This window comes from Lytechinus pictus, chromosome 15, assembly GCF_037042905.1.
Source record: "Lytechinus pictus isolate F3 Inbred chromosome 15, Lp3.0, whole genome shotgun sequence".
Taxonomy (NCBI): Eukaryota; Metazoa; Echinodermata; class Echinoidea; order Temnopleuroida; family Toxopneustidae; genus Lytechinus; species Lytechinus pictus.
This window is the reverse complement of record NC_087259.1, coordinates 6,293,268-6,315,878: the sequence shown is the minus strand read 5'-3', so window position 1 is coordinate 6,315,878 and position 22,611 is coordinate 6,293,268. Positions and strand designations below refer to the sequence as shown.

General features: G+C 35.8%; 1 protein-coding gene across 22 annotated transcripts in view; it reads right to left on the bottom strand.

Annotated features, from left to right (window-relative positions):
* The window catches only part of LOC129277685 (FK506-binding protein 15-like), a 92,051-nt gene that overhangs the window by 21,529 nt on the left and 47,911 nt on the right, over positions 1-22,611 (bottom strand). For 5 of the 22 annotated variants that reach the window (XM_064109930.1, XM_064109921.1, XM_064109927.1 and 2 more), the window contains 9 exons: positions 20,073-20,206; positions 15,080-15,367; positions 13,566-13,759; positions 12,511-12,552; positions 10,081-10,183; positions 7,620-7,791; positions 5,911-6,047; positions 2,134-2,217; positions 866-937 (listed from right to left, as the gene is read on the bottom strand). In XM_064109930.1, the coding sequence (XP_063966000.1) occupies positions 866-937; positions 2,134-2,217; positions 5,911-6,047; positions 7,620-7,791; positions 10,081-10,183; positions 12,511-12,552; positions 13,566-13,759; positions 15,080-15,367; positions 20,073-20,206 (1,226 nt within the window). The remainder of the gene's footprint in view (positions 1-865; positions 938-2,133; positions 2,218-5,910; positions 6,048-7,619; positions 7,792-10,080; positions 10,184-12,510; positions 12,553-13,565; positions 13,760-15,079; positions 15,368-20,072; positions 20,207-22,611) is intronic. The other 17 variants (XM_064109925.1, XM_064109932.1, XM_064109938.1 and 14 more) reach the window with 7 other exon arrangements.

Genomic DNA, 22,611 nt, shown 5'->3' with positions numbered 1-22,611 from the left:
TCCATTGGGTTTCAAGCTCCCTCTCCACTTGGGCAACCTTACCATGAACAGCAATGAAAGGCAAATGTAATGATAATAATGTATGATATAATGAAACCAGAGTGTTCTCTCCAAGGGTCTCAAGCTCCCTCTCCACTTGGGCAACCTTACCATGAACAGCAATGAAAGGCAAATGTAATAATAATAATGGATGATATAATGAAACCAGAGTGTTCTCTCCATTGGGTCTCAAGCTCCCTCTCCACTTGGGCAACCTTACCATGAACAGCAATGAAAGGCAAATGTCATAATAATATTGGATGATATAATGAAACCAGAGTGTTCTCTCCATTGGGTTTCAAGCTCCCTCTCCACTTGGGCAACCTTACCATGAACAGCAATGAAAGGCAAATGTAATGATAATAATGTATGATATAATGAAACCAGAGTGTTCTCTCCAAGGGTCTCAAGCTCCCTCTCCACTTGGGCAACCTTACCATGAACAGCAATGAAAGGCAAATGTAATAATAATAATGGATGATATAATGAAACCAGAGTGTTCCCTCCATTGGGTTTCAAGCTCCCTTTCCACTTGGGCAACATAACCATGAACAATAAAGTGAAAGGAACATGAACAAATAATAATGAGTGAGATAATGATGTCAATGAAATTTTGAAATTTTCGGCTTTCCATAATTTTTTAACACAGAGGTAGACCATGGCCTACATGTACACATGTAGGTTAAGCCAGACTTCAAAATAGGGGCCTCAGTATATTTAAATAAGGTCCACACTGGAAGTGTTAAGCTTATCAAAGCTAGTTGTATTGGTACATGTAATCAATGGTTTAATATCTACACGATTTTATGATTCTCTGTGGTCTTACCTGTTCGGCTGTAGCAGCATCTGTTGATGTCTTCTGGTGCCTGATTTTACTCTTCAATAGTGAGATTTCATCCTTTAAAATCAAGAACAATGCAATAATGTGAACGACAAAAAAACAAAACATTACTGCCATCTGCAGATTTAAATCTTATACATGTATAGAAATAGAATTTGATATCTTTGCATTGAATGTAGTATAATATTGCAAATCAATGAATGAATAAAATACAAAAGAATTCATGATTTGACTTTAAATATTCAGCTGTTCAATATATCCTTCACCTAAAATTGTACATTCATATTTTTTCAATACATAATGTATTTTTTTCCTCTCTGAATGAATGATTAAAGGAATGGTCCAGGCTGGAGATATTTATATCTCAATAAAAGCAAAATGCAGAAAATTTGATCAAAATCGGATAACAAATAACAAAATTATTGAATTTAAAGATTTACATTATTCCGATGAAACAGTTCTAGGCATGTCTTTATGAATATTCATTAGGTGGGCTGATGATGTCATATCCCCACTTGTTCTTTTGTGTTTTATTATATGAAATTAGGTTTATTCAGAAGTTTTCTAACAAGAAATAAAACAATTGGATTGACAACTGATTAAGTGCATTAGTTATTCATTGCTGCAACTAATAACTTTATTATTTGTTATCCGATTTTGATGAAATTTTCAGCATTTTGTTCTGTGAACTTTACTCTATTTATTTAGATATAAATATTTTCAGCCCGGAGCATCCCTTTAAGTTCATATTGTTAGCTTCCTTAAAAAAGATCGACAAAGTGAATGAACATTGAAAGTATTACGGGTAATTCACTACAATTCATCATACAACAAATCTGCATCAATCTACGTTAAACAAACTCACAAACAAAAATCAAAGTCCGGATAATCATGCAAAACTTAAATCAAATCAATCTTAAAAATGAGAACTACAAAGCATTTACCAAATGATTAGAATGAAGGAAGTGAAAATAATACTTTCAACAAAATACAAACAACGATTCAATCTATCAAAAACTATTACAAAAATTAAAAAATATTTTCAGGTAAAGGGGGGACTAATAACAAAACTGAATCCTCTAGAAATAATATCAAAATTCCATTTTATCACATATTGTCTTCAATAAATATTTCAATTGAGGATCTATTTCTAATCAAATAATATCTCATTCGAATATATATATATACAAAATGGAAGAAAAGAGGAAAAAGATTAATATTCCTATTCTTTGATTTGTGGAGTATTATCCTACCTCATATGATCTTTTCATATCATCTACATCCTCTTCTGATTTCTGTTTTTCAGCTGCTGCTTTTCGCTTCCTTTCTAACAGATTCTAATGATTAAAAAAAGAATTTTAAAAAATACCTATGAATGATGTCAAAATTTAGAAACAAAGGCAAGTTCTGGTAATGAAAGTGAATTGTGTGGAAAAAAATAATAAACAGCAGTCCCTGAGTTTATGAGAAACGTTGACTATTATGAACCTAAGAATTTAGCGCATGCTGTCAGATCTGGGCCCCATCTTACAAAGAATTACGATTGATCCGTTCAATCTCAACATGTACATGGAAATCAATCAATGTCATGTTTTCCTCAGGAAAATTAGCCCAATTCCCTTTTGTAAACAAAGAGGATCACACTGAATTTTCAAGAAACCGATGAATGTATGAATATACATCATACATGTATCTAGAAAATATTTTGAACAAACATGCATTTTACATGTAGATGTTGATGTTGCTGGCTTTCCTTAGTTGTGGTTGATCGGATCAATCGCAACTCTTTGTAAGACGGGGCCCGTTAAAGGATTGCATGTTAATAGCACTGTACATAGAGATGCACGTATGCATGCACGCAAATATTCCAACAATATATAAAACTTTGAATGTTCGAAGGGACCTATTTTTCCCTCATTAAAGGACAAGTCCACCCCAACAAAAAGTTGATTTGAATAAAAAGAGAAAAATCCAAAGAGCAAAACACTGAAAATTTCATCAAATCGGATGTAAAATAAGAAAGTTATGACATTTTAAAATTTCGCTTAATTTCACAAAACAGTTATACACTGTATGCACATCCTGGCTGGTATGCAAATGAGGAGACTGATGACGTCATTCACTCACTATTTCTTTTGTATTTTATTATAAGAAATATGAAATATTCTATTTTTCTCCTCATTGTCAAGTGATACAACGATTAATTCCTCCCTGAACATGTGAAATTATCATTGTTTAATACTATATGGTTCAGTCAAGATGGTCCTTATTGTCAAATCTATAAAAAATGAAATATTGTATAATTCAAACAATAAAAAACAAAAGAAATAGTGAGTGATGGACATCATCGACTGACTCACCTAGTTGTGCATATCACTGTTAGGTGAAAAATAAGCGAAACTTTAAAATGTCATAACTTTCTTATTTTACATCCGATTTTGATGAAATTTTCAGCACTATGCTAGTTTGATTTTTCTCTAGTTATTCAAGTGAGCATTTTCCTGGGGTGGACTTGACCTTTAATGAATGAAAAGCTCACCATAAAATCATTAAACAAGTGGAATGCCTCTGGCCGTCTCACCTGCATCACGCGATTCAATATAGCAGCAGTGCTGATTTTGAAAACTACTATAACTCGCACAAGATGTTCAGTGATACTTGGTTACTCTTATTTCCACGTTTTATGAACTAGACCAATACACTTATAGAGATATGATGGCAATTCAACAAATACCCCCAACGTGGCCAAAGTTCTTTGACCTTACATGACCTTTGACCTTGATCATGTGACCTGAAACTCGCACAGGATGTTCAGTGATACTTGATTACTATTATGTCCAAGTTTTATGAACTAGACCAACACACTTTCAAATTTATGGCTGTAATTCAACAAATACCCCAATTTGGCCAAAGTTCATTGACCCTAAATGACCTTTGACCTTGATCATGTGACCTGAAACTTGCACAGGATGTTCAGTAATACTTGATTACTATTATGTCCAAGTTTCATGAATCAGATCCATAAACTTTCAAAGTTATGATGGTAATTCAACAGATACCCCCAATTCGGCCAAAGTTCATTGACCCTAAATGACCTTTGACCTTGGTCATGTGATGTGAAACTCATGCAGGATGTTCAGTGATACTTGATTAACCTTATGTATAAGTTTCATGAACTAGGTCCATATATTTTCTAAGTTATGATGACATTTCAAAAACTTAACCTTAGGTTAAGATTTTGATGTTGATTCCCCCAACATGGTCTAAGTTCATTGACCCTAAATGACCTTTGACCTTGGTCATGTGACATGAAACTCAGGCAGGATGTTCAGTAATACTTGATTAACCTTATGGCCAAGTTTCATGAACTTGGTCCATATACTTTCTAAGTTATGCTGTCATTTCAAAAACTTAACCTCAGGTTAAGATTTGGTGTTGACGCCGCCGTCGCCATCGCCGCCGCCGCCGCCGTCGGAAAAGCGGCGCCTATAGTCTCACTCTGCTATGCAGGTGAGACAAAAAATGGTTCATTATTTATTTGAATGTTTAACTTTTTGAACGAAGTAACATGAACTTCCATTTTGAGCTCTTTGTCTATTTTCTATGAAAATAACTATAAAATAACTTTCCTACCTACTGAGTTCCCTGTTTGAATATTGAAATAAGTTTCATGTCATTCTATTTTTGCAACACAGTTTACAACAATATGTACCGTATGGGCACTAGTATTCAACCCGGCATAATTCAAAGATTTTGACAAATTCCCCCAAATACTTAGAAATAGGGAATTTATCTTAATTTCATACCTTTGTTATTTCCAGGGTAATCTGTTGTCGGTATTTTCTTAATCAATCTGTAAACTGTATGCACGGAGGATCGAATTATGTGGCAATGACCTTTTGCACTGAATTGCACTAGTATTCAACCTAGTGATGATAGATAGCGAATCTCAAAATGGTTTAGATTGCTAAACTAGACCTAGATCTATGTAAGTCTCTGGCTTTGACTAATTCCCTGTCTGGTCTCATCTCAAATGGTCTAGTCCATAGTCGGATGGGACAAGGGCAGATTGAGATACAGGCCCATCCTTCATCGCTAGGTTGAATACTAGTGCCAAAAACCATCGCCGTATAATTCGATTGCCCGTGCACATAGTCGACGGGTTGAAGAAAATAATAACGCAAAAAGAATAACCAACATTTGCTCTTGGAAATAAGACAGGTCTGAAATTCAGGTAAATTCCATATTTCTATATATGTGAGGAAACTCTCCGAACGGGTTGAATACTAGTGCCATTACGGTATGTAGGCTTATTAGCTAAGGTTTTTTTTTCATGCAATATATCAACTGTTTTAGACATAACATAATCACTTTTGTAAGGCCCTGTTACCATTCAGTAGAGATACATTTCCCAACCATTTGCATCTTAGGAATTTATCCTACCAGTAAACTGGAGTCCGTCAACCCCTCCTTGTAACGTTACTGTCAGAACATTATGTTTTCTACACTTCATACAGATGATTCATTTTTGTTAATCTACATGTTCATACATCACCAAAAACACATTAGTTATTAATACTATATTATGTGTCTCCATGCACAATCTGTGTAATGTTCTTGTTCTTAATGTTAACTTTCCACAGCAAGCTTTCTGATGTCAAAACACATATCCCTTGAATCTTACAGGAAAATATATGGATTTGAAGTATGCCTTTTTATATCCATACAGACAAATAGAAGAATATTACAGACTTTAAACAATATCATCGTGATCTTGAACTTACTGGTTTAAAGATTATCTTTTCTACATATACATGTAAGCATGAAGGGGTACAACATGTTACCTTGTGGAACACACCTTACAAATTGTATTGGGGGGGGGTTATATTTAAGTTTTTATTTAAACAAATGAAACCAAATTACAAATGAATTAACTTACTTCGTTTTTAACTTTTAACTTACTGGTTTAAAGAATATCTTTTCTACTTATAACCATGAAGGGGTACATGATGTAACCTTGTGGAACCAACCTTTTCAATTGTATCCTTTTCCATCTTCATCTCAGACAGTTCCTCCTCCAAGGTAGTGACTCTGTTCTCCAACTGTTTCTTGACCTGTCTCTCATCCTTGAGTGCCTTCAGAACCTCAGTGTACTTATTGTCATTTTCTACATTGACAGAAAGAATTTTAAGGTGGAGGGATTATTAATCATTGTCATCATCATCATCACAATCGTCATCATCATAACCATTATCATCATTATCATCAATATCATCACCATTATCACCATTACCATCATCATCATCACCATTATCATTGTCATAATCACAATTATTATCATCATCATCATCATCACTATTATCATCATCTTCATCATCATCATCTTCATCATCATCATCACCACCATCATCATCACCACGATCATCATCATCGTCTTCATTACCATCATTGTTACTACTAATATCATCAACTTTATCTTTATTAATATCATAATCATGATGACGATGATAATGCTCATCATCACCATCAATTCATAATCACTGATATCATTCATATCATTCATTGCAATAATGGAACAGAACTTAAAGCTAAATGAAAGTAGTTGCAGTTAAACACTGATTTCATAAGAAAGTCTGTACAACCAAGGTTAAAGGACAAGTCCACCCCAACAAAAAGTTGATTTGAATAAAAAGAGAAAAATCCAACAGGCACAATGCTGAAAATTTCATCAAAATCGGATGTAAAATTAGGAAGTTATGACATTTTTCAATTTTGCTTAATTTCACAGAACAGTTATATGCACATCCCGATCGGTATGCAAATGAGGGAACTGATGACATCACACACTCACTATTTCTTTTGTAGTTTATTACATGAAATATGAAATATTCTAATTTTCTCCCCATTGTCCTGTGAAACAAAGTTTCATTTCTCCCTGAACATGTGGAATTACATGTACCATTGTTTAACATTTCATGGTTCAGTCAAGTTGGTCATTATTGTCAAATCTGTAAAAAATGAAATTTTGTATAATTCAAACAATAAAAAACAAAGGAAATAGTGAGTGAGGGACATCATCGATTCTCTCAGTTGCGTGTGACTAAATTGTGCATATAACTATTTTGTGAAAAATAAGCGAAACTTTAAAGTGCCATAACTTTCATATTTTACATCCAATTTTGATGAAATTTTCAGCATTAGACTTGTCTGATTTTTCTTTATTGATTCAAATCAACATTTTTCTGAGGTGGACTTGACCTTTAAGTATTACTATATCATTGTGGATCTAGATCTGGTACAGTTACATAAACTGAACTTTGTGAAATCATTAAATCTAAGCTGAAAAACAATCACACTGAAGATCGCCAACACAGATAGGCACACGAGGGACAGTGTATATTATTATTGCTGGAAGTGCCCGAATCCACGCTTATTTTGCTTATTTCTCAGCAATTACACAATTTCTTCCAGAATCCTTTGGCACATATTTTTTATTCATACAAACAGGCACTTGGGTGATCATTATATTGGATTCTGTAAAAAGTAATTTTGAGATTGTTACCACAACTGGCATTAATCTTTAAGGGAGTATGTACAAATGGCTTTTACATACATGTACTTGTACATGTATGTTATTTGTAATCCGGGCGTAAAGAAAGAGGATGATAGGGAAACATTGAATAAAAAAAAGATTTAGGAGAAGGACAATTATTGACAAGAGAGAGTAAACACAACGCACCTTTGAGTTGTTGTCTGAGTTGGTCCAGCTCTCCCCTGTTTTCATGCGAGTTGTTGATGGCACCATTCAGCTGTGCACGAAGCTGGCTCTCTCTCTGTTGTACATTGGACAGCTCCATCTGTAGCGAACTGATCTTTGAGGTCGCATTGCTCAACTCGGAGGTCATCTGGACCTGTTTCCAACAAACACGATGCAGTGTAAATATTATGTAAATTCATGGAAGAACCAGGAGCTGAGCATGGCTCATGAAAGCATCTTTTCAAAGGCCCGTATTCTGAAGTTGGGTTTAACTTAAACTCAGGTTTAAAGTTGTGGTTTAAGTATGGATAGCTAATCGTTACATAAATCACTAACAGTCGAGATATAATATTTCACCTCATTTGGCTCTCAAATCATTTACAATTGTTTAGGAAGTATAAAAAGATGATTGTCTTCACCATCGATGAATCAGGAAAGAGCACAGTAAACATAATAAACATACAAGTTAATAACATTTTTGACACTTTTGGCTTCCCATAATTTTAGCACAGAGTTTAGACCATGGTCTAAGTTAAACCTGACTTCAGAATACGGGCCAAAGACTTTTACGGCAGAATTGGTCGCAGCCAACCAGAAATTCAAAGATTAGTAGTTTAAAACAAGTCTCATAGTTGTGGTGTCTTCTACGACCTGACAAAAATAATATGGGCACTTCTACTGCAAAAAGAGGGAGGACAGCATTCCCATAGCATAACTACCAAGATTAGTGGTTCTTGCATTTACTAAAAACTTGGCACCAAAAAGAAATGGTATCAAAGGCCAAATGTACTCCAAATTTTTCCTTTTAAACTTAATTTTCAAAAGAAAACATGTATAATTTTGTAGGATTTGTCCTTGATTGAACTCATGTTCCATGCTGTTTCTCAGCTGAACTGAATACACGAACTAGTCAATAACAAATATTCATATGTTTGATTCTCTTCACAATCCTAACTATATCTGAGTAGATTGAAGCCTCTAAACTCGATCTCAAATTGTCAAGGCAGTAATTTTCTATTCATTTTATATGAACCAACTACAATTACGGGCCAGGGCCCCATTGCATTATGGTGACTTTGCTATCCAATGGTAACTCTCATGGACTCCTTGATTTTGATTTGGCTGATGAGCACTATTACCTAATTACCATTGGATGGCAAAGTTACAATAACAGTAGCTTTTATGCAACAGGGCCCCGGTTGGTTTTAGGGATCATTCTGTTGCATTGACAGTCCAGTGCAGCTCTGTGAATGGGATTCTACATGGAGTATGATAAGCAAATCACTTGTTGTCAATATCAATCACATGAGTTTAGTCTAAAACAGGGAACATGTAGCTCATTTAAGCTCTGGGGGGTGTTTCATGAAGCAAGGCAATGGACAAATTTACGAACAACTGGAATCTTGCAAGTCAAATGTGCATCTCAAGAATTTGTTATCGCATTTATAGCTAAAGTTGAAAATATGGAGGTGATGATCAATATCCTTGATGCTCAAACAAATTGCCAGGGCAAAGTACATGTACATTTTTGTCTTAGTCATATATGGCCGCTTAGCTACAGCCGGGGTTATAATAATATACCAAGTATAAGTCAGCGCCTTGAGCACATAATCAATGTGGATTTGGCGCTTTATAAATACTCTATATTATTATTATTATTATTATTTGAAATACAATCATAGGTTGTTGGTATTTCAGAGGGAAAAAATGACTTTCCATTTTGGCACTTCATACACCAGTCGCTTGCAAGTCAGGTACACTGTAAAAAATTGTGCACAGCTTTATGAAACATCCCCCAAGAGCAATGGATGATTGCAACATCCTCAGCAGGATCATTCTTTGGACAGATGCATCAAGCAAGAGAGGGGATACTACAGGATCGGGGTCCCGTTTCACAAAACTTCTAATACTATTTACGTTTACTATCAGCCAATCAAATTGATTGATTTCAGTAGCTTTAGATTATCATTGTAAATTTGTTATCATAACAAGTTTTATGAAATGGGCCCCAGGGGAGCATTTCACGAAGCATCTTGTCAGTGGTTTTTCACTGAGGACTTTGGTCTCAGCCAATCAGCTGTAAGAATTCCAGTCATAAATAACATTTTCAAGTTAAAACTAGTGACAATTCGCTTCATGTAACACTCCTGTTCTGCCATACGGTGATCCACAAAGTCCACAGACATACACAATCAAGGAAACTAAAGCTACAATGTATCTACATAACTACAGCAAACCGGTCAACAAGAAGTGCTTGAGGAAGTAGCCTTCGGGCGGGATGGAACTGGTAGGGTCAGGCTCCAGGCAACATCGTCATTTATCATCATCATCATCCTCATCCTTGTCTTCAGCAACGGGAAGTTTCCGGGGGGGAGGCATGACCAACAGAAAAAACTTAAACGGGTCAAATTACCAATTCCTGGATGTGGTCCGATTTGTTTACCTTCTCCTGTTCGAGTTCCAAGACTCGTTGCTGGGACTGCGTTGCCGTCATCTTAAATGAATCACTGGTCTTCTCCATCAGGGAGTTGCTCTGTTCCACGTACCTAACAAAGAAACAGCATAAATGGCCATGATAACACAGACCTGCCCAGAGCGGGTCATGGTTTACATGCTGTAATATCGAACTTGGGGGAAAAGAAGTTTTCAAAAAGAAAAAAAAAGAGAACAAAATGAGGGGTGGAGGCTCTTCAAGCATGGTTTCTGTTCAATGTGTTGACCTCTTGGACATGTACATGTACAGTCATGACTGGGTAGAAGGTATTCACAAAAACTCTTGATGAAAAAAATTCATTTCTTCAAAGAGAATTGGAATTAAAAATGTTGATATGAAGGTTTTTTTTTTTTTTTTTTTTTTTTTTGGGGGGGGGGGTAAATTCAGTAATGTAATGATCAAATTTCCTATAATATTGAATTTATGCATTTCACCATATCTTATTAGGGTTAGAACAACAAGAATACAAAAAATGAATGAATTGAAATTTATATAAAATGAATTCCATTATAAGAAATTTATTATTTGAATACATCATTTGATTCATCTTTTCTGACAGCTCATCAACATTTTGTTATGATGTGAACTTTGCATTCTGCATTTAAATGATAACCTGTTTGTGAGAATACTAACATGCACAAATGATGCAATCAAATTCATTACAAAATCATAAAGATAACATAAACCTACATCAACCGGGAGGTCGGGGGTTCAAACCTCGGCCGCGTCAGACCAAAATATGTTAAAAGATGGGAGTTGCTGCTACCCTGTTTGGCGTTCAACGATTAAAGGGATAGAGCCTTGTCGATCTGGCGCTGCACAGCGGCTGCCAGGCCCACGATCAATTGGGCAAAGCAAATTTTCGGAGTATTTCATTTTATGTCTATTTTGAACAATAGAATATGGATTTTCGTCATTTCAGAAAAAAAATATAAAAATATAAAAATAATAAACCTACATCATTCTTTCTATGGGAAATTATATTGATACAAATAAAAAGTGTCATTCTTTAGAAATAGGCAAAATTAGTTACTTGATTATTTTGAGGGGAAAATAAGATAGAGGTACAGTCTATACAGTAGGCCTATGGGGAAAGGATAATGATTGCAAATTTAAAAATTATACAAATGGATGCAGATTGCTTCACAATTCCTCATGCTAATTTATTAATAAAACATGCTTATTCTTGTACAGTGTATGTACAGAGCAATGGGAGAAAAAAGTGGTTCTATTCCAGACAAAAAAATGAAAATCATCATTGGGGGCCCATAACACAAAGCCAAGAGATTGATCATAACTGCTTTGCAGGTTTGATTGTACATAATGATTTATACCCATGATTTAAATGATCAGTCACTATGCTTTGTATCACTGGCCCAGAAGAGCATTACAATTCTCGCTACTGACATTCGGCAAAAGTTCCCAGATGAAGCACACGGCATGAATTTTCCATGCACTTTGTGCACTGAACTAGAAGTTCTACATGTACTTTTTGTTCAGTGATGTGTGACCGAACAAGCTCTGGGGCCCGTTTCATAAAGAGTTGCAACTGTTGTAACTTTGCCATTATGGCAACTACCATGGTAACCTTGATTTTGATTGGCTGCTGAGCCCTGTTGCCATGGTAGTTGCCATTATGGCAAAGTTACAACAGTTGTAACTCTTTATGAAACGGGCCCCTGGTCTACTCATAGCGCCAGTCTAGTCTCATCTGCTATCGCACCGCATTCTCGATCTCTTCTTACAATTTCGAGTAGGAATCATTGTGGAACTTGCTACTTGAGCTATCCCTCTTGCCGCATACCATTCTGACCTACCTGGGGCCCATCTTACAAAGTGTTGCGATTGATTCGATCAATCGCATCTATGGAAAGCCAGCAAAGTCAACATATAAAATGCATGTTTGTTCAAAAGATTTTCTAGATATGAATGTATATCCATGAATTCATTGACAATTTGGTGTGTTCTCCTTTGTTTACAAAGGGCATTTTGCAAATTACTTGTAGAAAAATTATGGCACTGATGGATTTCCATAGAGTTACAATTGATTGGATCAATCGTAACTCTTTGTAAGACAGGGCCCAGAAGTTACTGGTTCACACAAGTTAACGGCGTGAGCTTCACCTTGGGAATGTTTGACTATTTTCGATATCGAGAATTAAAATCTGGGTCCCGTTACACAAAGGTCAGCGATTAATCATACGCTTGATTCTCGCGATTGATTGTACATTGCAGTCAATGCAATCAATCGTGGAAAAACATCCTACGATCATTGCTAAGCTTTGTGTTATAGTTGATGGGATATATGAATTATGCATTAAAATCAGGGGTGTCATTCGAAGGAGACAAGATGCAACCACATTCACACATGCTACCCACTTCTTAGGTAGACCATCATGATTAACTCCTTTGGAATTATGCCTGTAGTGCAAACGTGAACAAGGTTGGTACAGTATATTGGGTTTGTACTTAAACAGTGTATGAGGGCTGTGTTTCTATTGTGACAAGCAAAGTATTATGATTTTTGTTTTTGATGATTTCCTTTTTAACATGCATATGTTGCATTATATTAGGGTTAGTGATGCTCCAACAAAACAGGTGGAAAGACTCTGTCAGTCTCGCCTGCAATACGAGATTTAATATAGCAAAAGAGCCAACTTAAAGCAACTCAGATGAATAATTCTTCACACACTTCACACATAAACACTATTCATATGATAATGAAATACAAAATTCATTGACACTTAATGACTTTTGACCTTGATCATGTGACCTGAAACTTGTGAAAAATGATCAGTAACTTGATCACCCTTATATCCAGTTTTTATACAACAGATTTATTTACTTTACAAAATTGATATGACATTTCAACATTTTTATCCTTGGTTTAAGATTTCAATGTTGATACCCCCAACATGGCCTAAGTTCATTGACGCTATTAAAATGACCTATGACCTTAATCATGTGACCTGTATCTCTTCCAAGATGATCAGTGATACTTGATTACCCTAATATGTGCAAGTTTCTTGAAATAGATCCATAAACTTTTAAAGTTATTATGACATTTTAAAAACTTTTAACATTGGTTAAGATTTCAATGTTGATACCCCCAACATGGTCAAAGCTCATTGACCCTAATGACCTATGACTTTTTACCTGAAACTCGTGCAAGACAATTAGTGATACTTGATTACCCTATGTCCAATATTGTTATGTAGTAATCGGTCATTTTGGAGTTGAATTTTGTCGAAGTGTTGACAGACCAATATCTTTCAATAAATTTTTTTTTTTTATAAGTGTTTATTGTACCGTCCACATGTATGTTGATCTCTTTACATGTGACTATACAAGGATACTATATGTTAATTGCATCATTATTGCATATATATGACAAACTGAAAGTGGAAAAAGAAACAATTGAATCGAATACTCACAGTTGATTCTTTTGTAGCAACTCCGAAATCTTGTTATTCTGTTTCTCGATCCTCGCATTCTTGTCGTAAACCTCCTCCTTGAGCCGCTCGTTCTCCTGCACGATGCGCGAGATGTTCGACATCAACACCGTCGCCTCCATCGCCTGGTTGCTAGGCAACGCCGGCTGGGATGGGGTCGTCTGAATGTCATTGACCTGTTGGCAAATAGCATTACGGATGTTATTGAATCTGTTCCGACTTCCTTGACCGGTGCCATAGATACAAGTAGCCTCCACTCTCATTTTTCTTGTTTCCGGCTGACCTTTGACCTCTGTGATCAATTACTTTGTTACACAACAATGGGTGTATACCGATCAAAGTAAATGATATTCTTTGTTCAGATAGAACGTGAAGTGTTCACGCATGAGGAGTATGTAACGGTGTCCTTAATGGCTTGCGGTTTAACAACATCTAGAAGCTACATGTACTCATACTCAGAACAACTTAACTACATACTGTACAGTAAGTAATGACTTCATGCATTTGATCAACTTGGCAACGAAACAACGTTTACACAAACATCTAACCCCTTTCAAGATTGTTTAATTCATCATTCTCCGATAATAAGAGAAATATTACTAAAGAAATAAAGAAATCCTTGTTAAAAAAAATTGTTGTACATGTAATAACACTAAAAGGAACATCTGTTATTCATGTTAATCACACATAATTAGAGACTGTATTCTTTTGTCTTTACTGGGATATCAAAGTCAATGTATTATTTTTGGAACGACATGGAACACATCCAACATTGTTTGGTTTCCATCTCTTATTAAAAAAAACACACTTTAGCCAAAAATTTTGGCAAAAGGTTTTTCTTTACATTTACATTTATGATCAACAATATTGGGACACAGTCTTTGCATTTTGGCTCTTAAATATCTCAGTTTCACAGAGAAACCATTTTATTGTTTTTAAGTCAAGCAAAAAAATCTCCATCAACAAACTTGAAAGGTTATCTAAAATTGCAGAATTCATCATACACAGGTCAATAATTTCACTACAAAAATGCATTTTCATGTATAATGTACGTTGTGTTGCACTTGTCTCGATATCATAATTAAATATAAAATAGTGTAAAAAGCATTAAATGTCTACAAAATTGATTTAAAAAGTGAATGCATATGTATAACAGAATCGACTTGCAATTATGCATAGAGTGATATCCTTTTCAAGCTTAAAACCCTTTATCAATCTTAAAGAAAGAAACTATGCGTTTGATAAATCAAGAACTATATATTCCCATTATTCTATCAACTCTAAAAAAACACTTCATTATCCTAGAAAATATGGCCTAGGGCCTGTTTCATAAAGGCTTGTTTTAATAACAAGTTTACTATCAGCCAATCAGATTGAATGATTTCAGTAAGCTCTAAACTGTTATTGCAAATTTGTTATTGTAACAAGTTTTATGAAACAGGCCCCTGATCTTGACAAAAAACCCTCTATTCTTCATCCTTTCTCCAGGAACTTACCTTTTTACAGAGGTCATCGATGCGATCCGATACCTTCCCGACTGCCGTTCTGATGTCGGAGTGGTGCTGCCGGGCCTCCGAGAGCACGATGGGGACCATCTGCATGTCGGTCAGCTGCTGCTGGGTGACGAGCGCTTGCTGGTTGCCAAGTCCCGGGTACGGCGACATCTGATGCTGCATGGGGGTCTGTCCTGGATTCTGCGTGGGGATGTGTTGTGGGGGTTGGTAATACGTGTGTTGCTGTTGAGATTGCTGCTGCTGCTGCTGTTGCTGATGCAAGGGATAGTTCTACAGAGCGGCAGTGGGTGGTGGTGGTGGTGGTAGTGGTGGTGGTGGTGGTAATGGCGGTGGTAGTGGTGGTAGTGGTGGTGGTAAAGTTGTGTGGCCAAGAGAGAGAAAGCGGGTAAAGAGAGGGGTGCAGCAAAAGAGCCAAGGGAGGACAGGAGACATTCCAAGCCATTCCAGGAGGAAGCGGACAGAGCAATCGGTGTCAACGGCATGCGGGTCGGTGCAAGACATATCGGAAGCACATGCATGAGACAGAACAGAACAATAGAGATGAGTTAACGATCAAATAAAACATTTGTTTTCAGAAGAGATGAATCTACAGCTTTGAGGAGATGCTTCTATTTCGGTGCAATCTTTCATCTCAAAGATATTTCTCATGCACAAGGCTTTTAAATGCCCTAAAGAACATCACCACCACCAAAGTCAACCCATTACATGTACATGTACCTACTGAAGTCTCTTGTTTCCACAGGATTAATGCAAATTTGCCCATAATTCTCATGGGCGAAGGATTAATGAACTTAGTGCTATGTTGGGCAATTCAAATTTTATACAATCTGAGACCGGTCGCGGGAAAAACTTGTATTACAATTCAGTTGCAAGTCCAAAATGCTCTTTTCTGATTGGTTGAAATTTAAGTTGTGTTTAACCACAATTCTTCCCTGTTATCATATTAATATTTCGATAAATTCTTTGTAAAAAAATTAAAATAAAACTTTTTTTAACAGGAGATAGTCACATTTGATACTTTCGAAGTGTATCTTTATGCATTTGTTTCCATATTAATTTCACTGTCAGGTAATGCACATCAACCCACTGCCTACTGGAACCGAGTTACTCCAGGGGGCTGGAACACAAAACTTAGCAATGATCGTAGAGCATTTTTCTACAATTGATTGCATTGACTACAATGTATATCCAATCGTGAAAATCAAGTGCATGATTAATTGCTAACCTTTGTGGTACGGGCCCCTGGGCCCCGTCTTACAAAGAGTTACGATTGATCCTATCATTCTCCACTATATGGAAAATTGGAAAGCCATCAATGTCATATTTTTTACTACAGGAAATTTGCACAATGTCCTTTGTAAACAAAGAAAAACACACTGAATTCTCAAGAAAACAAATGTTTGAATCGAATATACATCATATCTAGAAAATATTCTTAACAAACATGCAGTTTAGATGTTGACGATGCTGGCTTTCCATAGTTGTGGTTGATCAGATCAATTGCAACTCTTTGTAAGATGGGGCCCTGGACAAAGTCTATTGGGAAATGAATAATTCTTTAGTCAATCGGTTAAAGTACCACACTGCTTTAAGACCTACATGTAGTAACAACATGTATCACCTCCGATTTTACCTGACTATGGCAGGACATTCATGCCAAAATCTCATGATTATTGCTGATTAGGGTAGAAGGCATGATGGTCACAATATGGTAAGAGCAAAAACTAACCAGGGGGCCGTTTCATAAAGCTGTTCGTAAGATGAGAGCGACTTTAAGAACGACTGGTGAACCTTTCTTACGCGCTAAACCATCGCCAATGAATATACCATTTCCCACAAGAAAGGATCACCAGTCGTTCTTAAAGTCGCTCTTAACTTACGAACAGCTTTATGAAACACCCACCAGGATGGCTTTCCACATGTGTACATATTAATCTTGAGAGATTTATGGTAGGGGTAACCAATGGCAAGGACGACTAGCCAACATAATGCCCACTTTTGGCAAAGGTTGGTTCGTTGTAAAAGATTTTTTGAAGGTAAAGCCACGTTCAGACGTGGTGCGACATAGGTAAGCAACATCTTTTTAAAGCGTTAAGAACTTGTGAGACAATCCACCCCACTTATGGTAATAAATGTGCATTATAAATCATCAAATCTCTATGAAACCAGTCCAAAGTGGCAATGTCAAACCCATGACATCAGAATAATTTTCATTTTCACGTCAAGACTCGTGTTCTATGATGTCATAAAGATTTCTCCATGACGTCCCGAGTCTCGTTTCTGCAACCCTTTACGCTATCAAAATTGAAATTTTAAAAAAGAATTTAATTTTCCAGAGCTCTTTATCAAATTGGGACATAACAAAATTGTTGACATGTGCCATCCCAATAACTTTTCAGATAAAATTGCTAAAGTTTGTAGCCAAGTTTTTTTGCTGAGTTTTGTTGCCAATTTTTATTGCCACGTTTTGTTGCTGAGTTTTGTGGCAAAATTTTGTTGCTGAGTTTAGTTGCTAAGTTTTGTAGCTAAGTTTTTTTGTCCTCCTAATCCAGGATTTTATTTACAAAAGTCAAGCATAACACAGACAAATGATTAAAAATTTACAATCATGAACTTTTGACAACGAAAATAATACAATTAAATGTAATAAAACAAACAGTTTGGTAAATGTTTATCTTCTCTTTGTCTTATGTTATTTAATTTTACCTTTTTTTCAATCTCTCTTTTAAGTATTAAAGAAAACAAGACTGAAATTTCTTTGATCGAAACCAAGTGAATTTCTCTCCGAAATCAATCAATGGAATGAATATTACCAAATCTTTAACTGCTCAGTTTAGTTGCTGAGTTTAGGTGCTAAGTTTAGTTGCTAAGTTTTGTTGCTGCAGCACCGTGTCTGAACAATCCTCGGAACTCTTGAGGGGAAACTAGGCCAGTGGATTGATGAATCATTCCGCAGGACCAACAGGCACCATGCTTCATTAAAACCAGATTAATTTTAGCTCCAATCTAAGCCTATTACTCATCAATATTTTGTTCAACTGGGGAAATTGCTAGAACTGCAATGTAGGTCCTAATTGTGTGAGTTAGTTATATTTTGGACCATTTTAATTGGAAACCACTATGTACTTAAACTCATCCATTCGACTGTTACAGTTCAATTCGCAACCATATTATCTTTTCATATCACAGCACCACACTTTTTCACTTCAAATTGAATTAAATAATACCTATTAAAAGGTATGAAAAACATTTTTTTTAAAATTTGTTAACCTCCTTAAAGCTTATGACAGTCCAGAAAGGTATTCGTCCTGGGGTTTTATCACTTAAGACTATTGCTAAAGGACTGAAGGATCGTGGGACAGACTATCCTCGAGTTTATCCTTTCAATATACATGTATATAATAGTTCATTTTTTTCTGAGAATAAGAGGGATATATCCATAAACATGGAGACACCTACTCAATAGCGAAGGAACAAAGAGCAAAGCAAGACGTAAGAAGTGTTTCACGAAGCATCTTGTAAGTGATTTTCACCAACTAATTTGTTCTGAGCCAATCAGATGCAAGGATTTTAGTAGCTTATAATTGTATTCAGTGAAAATCACTGGCTACATGTATATATCTGTTTCATGAAATACTTATCTGGGGCCCGTCTTACAAAGAGTTGCGGTTGATCTGATCAATCACATTTATGAACGGCCAGCAACATCAACATCTATTATGCATGTTTGTTCACAATATTTTCTAACTATGATTTAAAATTCATGCATTCATTGTTTGCTTGAAAATTCACTGTGCTTCTCTTTGTTTACAAAGGACATTGTGCAAATTTCCTGTAGAAAAAATTATAACACTGATGGATTTCCATGGAGTTACGATTGATCCGATCAATCACAACTATGGACGACCAGCAACATCGACACCTGGATCAATCGTAACTCTTTGAAAGATGGGGCCCTGAACTTCTACACCAATCAAAACAATGATTGTCAGAGCTGGGAAGTTACATGTAGTTAGTGCTTGAAACTTGATACTACACCACGGTCCTATCTTACAAAGAGTTGCGATTGATTTTCAAAGAGTTGCGATTGATCAGATCAACCACAACTTTAAGGAAATCCATCATCGTCATGATTGATCCTACTGAAAATTTGCACTATGTCATTTTGTTTATAGCAAAAATGAGGATACTAAACACACCGAACTGTCAAGAAATCAATGAATTTATGGATATACATGTACATTCGTATCTAGAAATAATTTTGAGCAAACATGCAGTGTATATGTTGACTTTGCTGGCTTTCCATAGTTGCGATTGATCGGATCAATCGTAACTCTTTGTAAGATGGGCCCCAGGACTCTGTAGGGGGGGGGGGCTCATGGCATAAGGACATTTTGGCCTTATGGACCTTCAGTCTCTCTGGATCTCTGTCAGTTTGACATAAATATTTGTCAGGGTCGCTGTTTCGTTGCGACTTGGAATTATGGAAACTTGCCAAAACATGGTAATTACTATTGGAAACCTTGAATTTGATTGGCTACTTTGTCCACCTGTTACAACGCAAGTTGCGATAATGACAAAGCTACTATAATGGTAAGTCTTTCTTTAAATAAACGAGTCCCTGGTTATTTCAGTACTGAAGTATAAAGTGCCTTTGGTCTCTTCGGATTTCTTTCAGTTTTACAAAAATAATAGATAGGGGACCTGATTGTGATTGGCTATTGAGCTCTGCTACCATGGAAGTTGCTAGAATGACAAAGCGACCATAATTGTACATTGTAAGTCTTCAATGAAACTGGAGGGTGTTTCCTAAAGCCGTTCATTTCAGAGCGACTTAAAGAACAACACCCGCTAAACCATCGGCAATGAACATTTTGGTGTGAAGAAAGGATCACCGGTCATTCTTAAAGTTGCACTTAAGTTACGAACAGCTTTATGAAACACCCACCCGGTCCCTACTTGTTTCAGTACTCACCGGTAGCTGTTGTTGACCGTGTTGCATGCCCATCCCACCGGCCTGGTTTTGATGTGATAGATGGCCCTGGCCTGGGGGCATGGCCTGGGACTGGTTGTGGGCCGACTGGGGATTATATATTGCCACCTGGTGAACTAGAAGTAACATACACAAATTTTATCAAAATTTCTTTCTTTTTAAAGAAACAAATTTTTTTTAATTTTTTTTGATTAAAAATTTTATTTTTTTTATTTGTTTCTCTTTTCAGCTTCACAACATCTAATTATACTGGACATCATGTTTCAATGGAAGAGCACCACTGGCGTACCTAGGATTTTCCAGGATTTTCCGTAGGTACATGTACGCTAGTGAAGGGCACCCACCTCATGAACAAGAGATACATTTAGAGGAGTATTTAATCTATCATAATTTAAGTTGTGGAGATGTAAACAACAAATACATGTACATGTAGCAGAATAATGATACAGGAATCAATAAATATCATCACAAAGTGAAAGACACACATGATTTGGATCTCGATACAATTTCCAGTATAAGGGATCAGCCATATCACCAATAGATTGTCCTAGATTAATAGAAGATTTATTAGAAGTAAATATACACAAAAAATGCAAGCATATGGCAGCTGTTGATGCTTTAGAGAATAACAAATGAATACTCAACAAATGCACCAACACTTGGAAATGAAAATGATTAACACCACACAATCATACATCCTCAGACTTACCCCTCTTAGTCTTTGCAGGTTTAGTAGCCATTTCAACCACTCTACCACATCAAAGTATACACACAAAACACTCCTCTCCAAAACAGCTCACATAATTTGCAATATGTGGTGCTGCAGTAATATTCAGTAAGAAAAAAGCTAAGAAGGATCTACGAATGTATGGTTTATAACAATCTCATGACTTATCGACTCGAGTCCAAAGCCCGGCAGAGTGTTTACTCATATTGTGAGAATAAATGGACTATGGACTTCACATAAAAGAAGCAAGACAAAAAGGTACTTTCCTGAATAAATTGCTAAATTTTATTTTCCGGTGAATCAGAATCCTATTATTTTCAGTGCAATCAGTTTGCCAGGGTCGGACATTACAGTACCTCCCCCCCCCAAAAAAAAAAAAAAGAGAGAAAAAAAGAAGAAGAAACAAAGAAATAAAATAAATAATAAAAATAGGCCTTTAAATATTTATACTTTTTCATCAAGAATTTATGAATTTTCAATTCTAATCATTAAGAGATAGATATGGTGATCGCGCCCTCTCCTCAATCGCTCCCACTCTATGGAATAGACTTCCTACCCAAACCTACAATGCTCCTTCCGTTGAGGCCTTTAAGAGCAGACTAAAGACATTCCTGCTTTCTTCCTCCTTAATTCCTTAGTTTTATAAATATTATGTAGTAAATGTTAATATATTTTTTCCTTGACTTCTTATTATTATGATTATATTCTAATGTATTAAGTGATATACATGTATTGTATGTATGCTATAATTGTAAAGCGCATTGAAATATTAATGGAATGGACTAAGTATATAAATGTAACTTGGATTGTAATGAAGAAAACGGGGCAGTAATCGAGGTACAGGTATGCTCTTTAATTCAATGAATTACAAATTAATATTGATCACAACTTCATGAAGGGCATCATGATCAATGTTCCATAAGTTGATAAGGACGTGCACTTTCCAAAAAGTTCAAACTCAATATCAAACTCATTGACAAGATTTAATAGGTAAACTAACCATGACATCATCTCGACTATTAAATCAAACTAAGCTCCAATGCGTGTTGAGCAAATCTAGGGGCTATACCCACCAAGGGCGCAAGATGGCTGACAGCCTTGAAAGTAAGAAGACACACTGACAGGTTGACATCCATTTTGTTTTACTGCTTTATTATGTTTATGAATTTTCAATTTTAATTTGATGGTGATAAGGAGACACACAGATAGCATGAAACACAATTCCTTTTACTTCAAAAGTTTATTAATTTTCAATTTTAATTTGATGGTAATAAGGAGACACAATTCCTTTTACTTCAAAAGTTTATGAATTTTCAATATGATGATGATAAGGAGACACACATACATGTATACATGTAGCATGAGACAAAATTCCTTTTACTCCAACGGTTTATGAATTTCCATTTTAATTTCATAGTCATAAAATAAGAAAACACACTGACAGCAGGATACCCAATTTCTTTTTCTTCAAGGGTTTATGAATTTTCAATTTTAATTTGATGGTCATAAAATAAGAAAACACACTCACAGCATGAAACCCAATTTCTTTTTCTTCAACGGTTTATGGATTTTTCCATTTTAATTTGATAGTCATAAATTAAGAAAACACACTGACAGCATGAAACCCAATTTCTTTTTCTTCAGGGGTTTATGAATTTTCAACTTTAATTTGATTATCACAAAATATTGAAGATACACTAACTCATTGATACCCAATTTCTTTTACTTCAGGAGTTTACATGGATGAATTTTCAAATTTTGGTGGAGTGACCCATAGTACACTGCATATCATCA